General features: G+C 41.4%; 1 protein-coding gene across 2 annotated transcripts; it reads right to left on the reverse strand.

The window, feature by feature from the left end:
* Nucleotides 1-795: 795 nt before the first annotated feature.
* CISD2 (CDGSH iron sulfur domain 2) lies at nucleotides 796-8275 on the reverse strand. Of its 2 annotated transcripts, XR_009933247.1 has the most exons (4): nucleotides 8144-8275; nucleotides 2183-2394; nucleotides 1537-1687; nucleotides 1132-1164 (listed from the first exon to the last, which is right to left on the reverse strand). XR_009933247.1 is itself a non-coding variant. In XM_062493814.1 (3 exons), the coding sequence occupies exons 1-3, from the start codon at nucleotides 8244-8246 to the stop codon at nucleotides 1075-1077; spliced, it is 405 nt and encodes a 134-aa protein (XP_062349798.1). In that variant the 5' UTR covers nucleotides 8247-8275; the 3' UTR covers nucleotides 796-1074. The 2 variants fall into 2 exon arrangements, 1 of the variants encoding a protein (XP_062349798.1); XM_062493814.1 differs by lacking the exon at nucleotides 1537-1687 and having other exon boundaries at nucleotides 796-1164.
* Between the last annotated feature and the right edge of the window lie 1145 nt (nucleotides 8276-9420).

Here is a 9420-nt window from a genome sequence, read left to right on the forward strand (position 1 = left end):
CCTAATATATGCTGTTAAGGAATGGGTGAGATGTGCCATGGTACCATTGTCAAAAACCGTAGCATGGACCATATTTTTATTTTTGAACTGATGGATACACTATGTCATGAAGAAATGAAGAGAGAATGAAGCACTTAAGAATAATTAATCAGAAATCTAGCAGTTAGGTAAGTAGTAATTATCTGCATCTGAAATTAAGCCTCACCACAGCAACATTCTGACTTGCATAAATAATAATTCTGAGTGGGTAACAAGCCAAGAGAACAGCTCAGCTCAGCATCCTCACTTCTGTCTCTTAACCCTTTCATCCCCTGAAAATTCCCATTGCAAAAAGTAGTGACTGTAGTGCAAATGAACTTGCAGGAGGCAAATTTGTGAAATTTGTGTTTCCTTGCCATCAACACAGGGCCCAAAATAAAGGGGTGATATTGGTGGCTGACTTGCTCAATAGTTTGGTTTATATATGGCCTGGAACTGCCAGCACTCCACCTGGGATGCTGTGTGAAACCTTCCAGCAGTGTGGGGTTTGTCTGAGCTGGGCTGCTTTGTGTAAGTCCAGCAAACTGCCCACTTAGGCACCATGCAGGCCAGAACTTCAGCTTGCATGATTTAACACTAATTGCTGCCTGAACATATATTCACAAAGGAGGAAGTTGGTATCTTTTTCTCCCCCACTTAAGTACACTTAAATTTGTTCCTGAAAAGCAAAGTAAAGCATGATTTCTCAGCAGAACAAACTCAACAGAAAAGTGCATTTACATCACTTGAAATAGTGAGAGTTTTATAATTGTATGTTCATACAAGAAAGGCTTAGTTGTAGAAAGTCAATTTATTATTGAAATAAACGACTTATTTACAGAGACAGGTACTTTACAGTTTTACAAAGCAGGCAAAATTCTTCTCAGAATACCAAAACAGTGACAAATTCACCACTGCCTAATGCAGTTTATTCCAAAAAGAAATCTACAGCAATCATGAAACTAAATCATACCTATCACATAATAAAATGCTGTCCCTTGCAACTGCAACAGTATAAAAGACTTTTCATCAGTCATGATCTAGATTAAGCATCTGCTATACTTCTTTCTTCTTGAGTATTAGCGGACCTACATTATCTCCTGTTAATTCATTGTGCTTGTTGTGGGAGCCATCACAGACAGGGAACTGGAAAAAAAAAAAACCACAAAAAATTAACATAATTCTGTACAGCAGTTGCACGGTGATTTCTGTATTTCTTCCTATGCCCTGAGTGCTCTGATAATGTTGGTAGTTCGTCCTGTGATGTCCTGGTTCAACGTCAAACTCCCTGCCTCCTATCAGACACAGGATACTAAGGAAAACAAACACAGTTAATGGGTAACTAAGTTTGTGAGATCCTAAAATAGCTGTTCTTAGACACAATGTCAAGGACAAAGCATTTTCCATGAAAGAACAGCAAACAAAGCAGCCATCACAGCTATGAATTGATTTATTGTGGAACTAGTAAGAGTGCTCTTAACAGATTTAGTCATTTGCAACCAGAAAGTATGTACTGACCCAAGCTGAAGTCCTTGGCTGAAGTGATTAGTCCAAAGTGAGAATAGCTGAGTAAGCTTCTTCAGTTCAAGATAGACTTTTTTGTTTTCATTGAAGAAGGAAAGCATTTGGTCCAGAGAGCAAAACCAGAATGTGGTCAGGACATCCAAAACTGAATCAGGAAATGAAGATTGAGGCTAGATGAAATACACTCATTTACATCTAGTTGCTTTGGGGGATATGGAATATCCCAACCAGTCATCTCACTGCTCTGGACCAGATGGCAGTCTCCCTCATCAACACAGGCCCTGCCTTATTTTCATTCTACTATGAACAACCTTCTAAGCATTGTTTTTTGCAAAATAAGAGTACTTATCTTCTAATTAGTTGCAATGCATTTCCTAATAGTAAAACAGGTTTGCTTGGTTTTATTTTACTCACATGTAGTCATTCTCTAAACATTTCTAGAAAAACCCTACTATGCTTCTTTCGAGTTCCTACAGTTGCTTTCTTTGCGTAGATAAGTTTGTGCCACTCTACAAAGTTCAGGAACGTGTTCCAACTCCAGACAAAGGCAACAGCTCAACACAGCAATCCACCACCAAAGCACTGATAAAATATGCAAGTTTCAATCTCTAATCAATCCTACAGCAGCACAATGTCTTACCGTCTTTGAACGCCAACACCTGCAGTAAGCTTTAGTGAGGCACAGATCTTCAATGTTTATCTCATTCACTACTTTGGGGTTTTCCTTCTGGATCTTGAGGTTAATCAAGCTATCCTTCTGCTGTTTCTTCTTGGGGAGGAAGGGACGAACAGCAAGGTAACCAAGCAAGGCCAGCACGCCCAGGAAAGGCAGTAACCGCAGCCATTCTGAAACTAAAGATAAGGTGGGATTTAGGGTGGCTCTTGACACCACTCCAGGATGGTGCAGCATCAGCTACTTTCAAATGGCTTAGGCTGAGGGTATGGAACAGAGCTGCTCAATGAGCAGGGCTCTTAGGGCAAACAAGACTCCATTGGTGATTCTCAAGGAAAAAAAAAAGACATAGATTAAGTCCTAGGATTTACTCCAGCCAAAGTAAAAATCTGACTCCTAGAATTTCATCTGAAATTGAATTTTATCACTCTAGGTGGAAGATAACAAACACAAAACAAATAAAAGATTTACAGAAATAGGCAACCCTAAAGGACTGGCAAAACCTTCAATCTTTTTGGTTTTATTTTTTCAGACCTCTATTTGCTCAGGGATCTGCAACCAGTTTCTACAACACAGAGAAAGACAGACACCTAAGATCAGTAGGTCAAGTCACAGAAAATTGCTTTTCACCAAGGTAAGAAACTTCTTTCAAGTACAAGTGAAAAATAAAAGTATCCACTGCAGATGTGGCTGCCCTGCTCCATCATTATAAATCTTCTAGGCATACTGGTGAGAGAAGACTTACTGGACTTTTTAAGAAATGTATTAATGATTGGCACTTAGATAGATAGATAGATAGATAGATAGATAGATAGATAGATAGATAGATAATCAACATATATATAAGATGGATCCACTTTTCCAGCAAAACATGCTGTGGAATGTTTTATACTGTGGAATACTCCACTGTGATTTAAGTACCACAGTGCACTAAAGGTTTAGAGCATTTTCCTAAATTTCTGGAGAATATATTAAATCTAAGTACTCATACAGAAGGAAATTTAAAAATATTTTAGAAGATAAAGAAAAACGTTTAACAAGCTGGGGCACAAATAGCTGCACAAGCACTTTTGAAGACAAGACACTAATCAACTTACTCTTCCAAATTATTTAGGATCAGAATATAGCAAGATTTTGTTCTATAATTTCTTTTTTGAAATGAAGATATACAAGAAAAAAAAACAGAACAGAGCAGGCTAAGGCTGCCCGGTGGATTGTAGCCCTGAGAAAAGAAATTATACTGTATAGCTTGATTTTATTTGTACTAGTAAAATACATGTTTATGCTAATATTTCTCCAGTTAGAATCCAATGGATTTTTTCTTAAGGATTTGAATTTTCTGGAACCAGACCATGTAACGAAAATAATTTGTGGGATTAATTTTTTGTTCTTTGTTGCCCTTGATGTGACAGCCACATTAAATGCATTTATCTGGAAATGTATCACAGCTGCATAAATGCTAAAGGCACTGCAAGAAGTCTCAGTAATCATTTCCCAACTGCACCTGTAGCAGTCCCTACACAGCACAATTCACAACTTCCACTAAGACTCACTGCAATACATTAATGCTCTTCTCTTAGTTCCTCCAACAAGCTGCAAGGCCAAAATAATAATCAACACTGAGACACTTAAATGTTTTCAGCTACACAGAATCCTGACAGTTTGCCTTTTCTGTCATTACTTTTCCAGAACACTCCATCAGTTCCATCAGGAATCCAAATGCACTTTCTGACCTTCCCTGAAGGACTAATTTACGAATGTATTCCAAAAGAGAGGAAAAATATTTGGACACCAAAAAAATTTCCAAACTTTGTATTTAACTGTATTTAACTGTATTCCAAACTGTATTTAACTATTAATTGGCAAAAATGTGGATCTCTACAAAGCTACTCCTCTGAACTGCAAGACAGAACAGACACTCCAAGAGGCACAGCAGGACCAGGACATCTGTCAAGTCTGTGGTGAATAAAACTGGGCTAAGACTGACACACAAAAAGGACACGTCTCACACTCTGATACAGCATGGAAATCAGAACAGTGGTCATGTCTATGGATGACTCATGGGTTCATTCAAGTGAAAAAGGAACATGATAGATGTAACCTCCAAGAAAGGAAATCAGAAATAAACATGAATGGGATGTACAGGGCTACTATTTAGGATGGTTATTATATAATATTTGTACCAAGGTAACTGCTGATAAATAGTTTTTGTCATCACTAGCCAGTAAATTCTGTGCTTACTTCTGATGTGGGAGTCTCTGGAAAGCCCCCAGTTACATTCATGTATATACTAATCATACACTGGCTTGTTACAGCCAAAAGACTGCCTGAAGCTCCTATGTTTAAACTGAAAAAGCAGTATGATCATATTCTAAGGCATGACATACAAGACACCATCAGAAGTCTTTAGGCTGTGTGAGCAGGGATGGGAAAAACCCTTCATCCCAACTAAAGCATTGATGTGTAGACTGCTCTGGTTTTGAAGCCATCCATACCTTTCTGAAGCAGATGTAGTGCAATTCACAAGACTATTTTCACAGCTGACAACTCAGAATTCAGCCATTACACTGATTCTGGAGATTCTTTATCGGTTCGGCTGCAATGGGGAGTGGCAGACTTTGGAGACAGAAATGAAGAGTAGTGTATGGAACAGGTCAGTCTTCAGACTTTGGTTAGATAGAGACCAATCCCAAAGATAAGTCCTGGAAAGTATCAGAAACCAGAGAATTCCAAAACGCTTAAGCCACAAATATTTTCAAGGAGAGATTGTCTTAATTTTTAGTCCAACAGTAACACGTCTGAAAACAAAAGAAACACATACACTGTGAACAAAGGTACAGACCAGCCACTGAGAGGAAAGTCAAAGCAGGTATTCCCTGCTTTGTCATCCATCAACTATTCCTTTGCTATCTTTGACTTATGTTTCACCTACTTTTTGTGGAAATAACCCCACACAGACCCAAAAGCAGCTTCTTACAGTAACAGCTCAACTGCAAACCAAGATTTTAACAAGTATTAACTACCAGTCAAAAGGAATATTGGAACTGCGCTTGTATATTCTCTAAACTGATGAGATTCTTCATGCAAATCTGAAGTACTTACATTCTGTTCAGAACCAATAAGCAGATCTATCCTGGTTTTGTTTTTTTGCTATTTTGAGGTGAATGTCTATGCTATTTTAATTACATCTTCCAGGACAAAAAGCAACACGGGAAAGGGGCAACACTGTTCAATTCATTGAACTTGAGAAGAGAAGGCTAAAGAAGCAATGACAAGACACTGAAAGAGGTTTCTGAGCAGCACAGCGTGATAATTTAGATATCCACTTTCAAACCCAAGGTCAAACATTCTTTCCTTCCTCCCTCACCGCTTTTACCTTCAGGAGGTATGCAGTGGATGTTAACAGTCTTTCTCTTCAAACAAGCAGTTTTTCCTTCTGGTTTTATATGGTCACAACAGACAATAGGTGGATCTTTAACCAGCACACTATACAACATCCTATAAAATAAACAAGGCGCTCCATATACTTTTGGTCTCTTGTTTTTACAACAGATGCACTACAGGAACTGAAGTTGCATCTGTCTGCAAGCTAATGAGAGTTTACAGAAGCAATATAAGAGTTAAGTAAAGACTGCAATGTTGCAAATCTAGATTCTGGCCTGCATTTGCAAACAAGGTCTAAGTTGCCCAGTGTTTCACAGTGCTGGTTCCTGATTAAGTTCAATAGATGCCACCAAGGGCAAATATTAATGCACTTTAAATGTTTATAGACCAATGTTACTTCTCACTTTTCAAAAAGGAGCAAAGTATGCCATTTGCCAAAGAATATACTTGGTAATTTATAACAGTAGCAAACACAAAAGGAAACATTCATTTTCTCTATTGTTTGATAGTCTTTCCCTAATGATAATTCACTGGAAAATAACCCCAGGACCAGAAATCCCCTGCTCTTAGAAGATTGTAACTTTAGGACAGGACAAAGACCACAACAACACAGAAGAGGCAGCACTGGCTCAAGCAATCATTTTCTCAAATGAAACTTAAGACTGACAGCAGCTCTGCATGCAAGTAACACGACTCTTCAATGGGCAATGACATTTCAATTACTTTCAATAACCTTTATGCATTAAGAGATTATATTTTTTTAATTTAGGTGCTTAGGATGCAGTGTCCTACAATAGCCTTCTCAGAAGTTTCACTGTGTTGCATTTACCCTGTGCCATAACTAGAAGCATCTTGTAGAGTCTTGCTTTTTTTCCTCCACTTTCATTCATATTCACCCTGGAAGGAAGACGTATAAACATAGCAGCAACTAGTCTAGCTTACTACTGAAAAAAAAATATTTAAACTGTAAAAATGTTCTGTCTACAGCCATGTATTTTAAAATATACCTTTGTCTCCAGTTTTTAGAGTCCATCAAAAAATCGCTAAGAACTAGAGGCAGTGGATTTTTCAGGTATTCTCATTAAGTTTTACCAGTTCCCAAAGCAGTTTCTGACTCAGCTCCTTCTTCTACTTTTGTTTAATATTTTGGGACTGACATTTCACATGTTTGGTCTACACTTAAGAAGTCAGATGTTTACTTCTTGCCCTCCCCCCAAATTCAATGAAGTACCTTGAAGTCAATGGGGTAAACAATGTGACAACAAAACGGTTCTCCCCTACTGACCACACTACATAAAAACCCCAAAGTCCTGATTTGGGTCTACAGACCAAACCTTCCAGAGGTTTTTAGAATAAATTGTTATTACTACTATGCATTGAGAATACAGAGATTGGACAAGTAATCCTGTTACAGGAAGACATGGTAAGACAAGTGAAGCAATAAGATACTAAAATATTACTAATTTTAAGTCAACTTGTGGTTACAAGGGCAATGGCTGCATTAGGAAACAGCCAAATACTAGAAATAGGAGAAGCTGCATTGTTCTGTAGTTTGTTTTATCCCCTACCTCCCAACTTTGTAGCAGCTGAATTTCTCTATTTCGTCAATATAAATAACAGCTTTTTCATATGAGAGTGTAGTTGTAGAAGTTAATTTAAAAGAGATTTGCTTGTTCCTGAGGAAGATAATGAGGCTTGCAGCTCACAAGCAGCATAAACATTCTCGGGGAAAAAAAAAAGTGCTCAAAGCCAGCTTAAATAAACTGTGTCTATTGTAAATTTAACAATTTTCTGACACTATTACAGTCACGGTGTTAGTGCTGAAAGATATAAGGTTGATTCTGCACTTTGATAACTTTTTCTCCTTCTACTTTCTGTGGAGAGCATTTCTTCCTTCTTGTCACCGAACTAATCCTGTCACTTGACACGGCCTGGGGCTCGCCTGTGTTCTCACCGCCGAGCCCCAGCGTGCAAAGCACTGAGCACCCACAGCAGTCACCACTCACTTCTCCTTCTGGTTCACTCTGCCACAGGGCCACAATCAATGAACTGGTGTTTCTACTCCCTCACGCAGCGAATACCAACGAAACTTACTAAATTAAAAAAACGACCCTAACTTTGTGTATGTGGCAGGTTCCCAAAAAGGTATTTTTTTGTTTAACTCGGTACAGACGCTGTCTTTGACCTGTGAAGAAGAGGAAGAGGCCGTGCTTTAGGCCTCCGGCTAAATCCCAATCCATCTCGGCGCACGGCCCCTTGCTCACCGGCGCTGGTTCCCAGAGGAATTTCCGACGCCAAGATTTTACTCTGTCCCTGCATTTCATCCTGACAGCTCCCCCTGCCCCACAGGGCACCTACACCTCCTGCCGGGTCATCCTCCTGCTGCAACAGTTCAAGCTTTGGGGTTCCCCGTTCTGTGACGCGGCCGGGACAGCGAGCGGTGCCCGGAGCGAGAGGGGAGACCCGGATCCCAGGCAGGACCGGCCGCGCCGCCGGGGGAGGGGGGGGGGGGGGGGGGAAGGGGATCCCGCTCCCCCCGCCTACCTGTCAGGCGGATGAAGCCGCCGACGCTCTCGGGCAGCGGCAGGCGCTTGAGGTACGCGGGCAGCTGGACCTTGACGATGCGGGCCAGAGTCTCCAGCACCATCGCCAGCCTCTCCCGCCGTGCCCCGGCGCGCCGACCCGGGATGCGCCCGCCGCGCACGCGCCGCGGGTGGGGCCGCGCACGCGCCGCGGGTGGGGCCGCGCACGCGCTCAGGCAGCCGGGCCCGTGCCCCCTCGCGCGCCACCCGGGCCGCGCTTCCGGCCGGCACCGCTAGGGGGCGCTGCCGCCGGCGCGGGGGGGGGCGGGGGGGGGGCGTCGGGAGCGCTCCCGCCGCCAGGGGGCGCGCGGGCGGGTAAGGGAAGGGAAGGGAAGGGAAGGGAAGGGAAGGGAAGGGAAGGGAAGGGAAGGGAAGGGAAGGGAAGGGAAGGGAAGGGAAGGGAAGGGAAGGGAAGGGAAGGGAAGGGAAGGGGACTGTATTTAATAATAAGTGGCTTATGCTTTACAGGTTTTATGTAATTTCCTGTCTTCACCCTGCTGCATTCAAGTTGTAGTCCATGTTGATGGTCTTATAAATATTGAAGTAAAAAGATTGAAAGTTTTTCTTCATGTGAATGAGGTAGGATAACGTGAGTGCTGAGAGGTATAAAGTTACATGGAGCGGCATAAATTTATTGTTATGTCTAGGAGACTGGTCATTTTTTGGCAAAGAAAATCCTCCCTGTATAGGCAGATGAAAAAGTGGGAAGCATGTAGCTGTTCTGGGTCAATTTAGAAAATCCATCCAGACCTAAAGACTCTAACATTAATCCCTTGGTCATAAAAACACCATTTGGTTCAAGACACTTTGCTACCACAAGTGAATCTGTCAAGTGCTAGTAGCATATAGCACAGAGCATGAGCAGGAAAGCTGAAGCGGCACAATTCTACAAGACCTATCTCCTTCTTTACATGATCCTGACTGAAGCACAATTCTCTCTCCTCCTTCAATGTACTGAAATCCCACCATATCTGCCCATATCAACTGTGCACTTTTCCTCCTGGAAAATACTGGGAGCTAAATTTAGGATAAATACAATTTATTTGTGCTTCTGGCCTATTACTTTTCTACCTGTGACCCCACATTAACATTTCCTGATGAATCATCATCTCCAGCTAGTGGGAATATTCCTGTGATCTCAGAGTATTTAAATTCCCTACCTCACCTAAATTTATCCATGTAATGACTGTGTCTGATGTCCTAAGATGATTCCTTCTTATCTAGGCAGATGCCGGCTAT

This window comes from Cinclus cinclus, chromosome 5 (assembly GCF_963662255.1).
Source record: "Cinclus cinclus chromosome 5, bCinCin1.1, whole genome shotgun sequence".
In the NCBI taxonomy this organism is placed as follows: Eukaryota; Metazoa; Chordata; class Aves; order Passeriformes; family Cinclidae; genus Cinclus; species Cinclus cinclus.

What these genes read in the sequence shown, in the direction of transcription:
- CISD2 (XM_062493814.1), bottom strand. Translation starts at nt 8,246, where the DNA reads ATGGTGCTGGAGACTCTGGCCCGCATCGTCAAGGTCCAGCTGCCCGCG. An exon ending in CGGCTTCATCCGCCTGACAG is followed by an intron (nt 2,395 to 8,143) that starts GTAGGCGGGGGG and finishes CCTTATCTTTAG; the next exon opens with TTTCAGAATGGCTGCGGTTA. An exon ending in GGTGTTGGCGTTCAAAGACG is followed by an intron (nt 1,165 to 2,182) that starts GTAAGACATTGT and finishes TTTTTTTTCCAG; the next exon opens with TTCCCTGTCTGTGATGGCTC.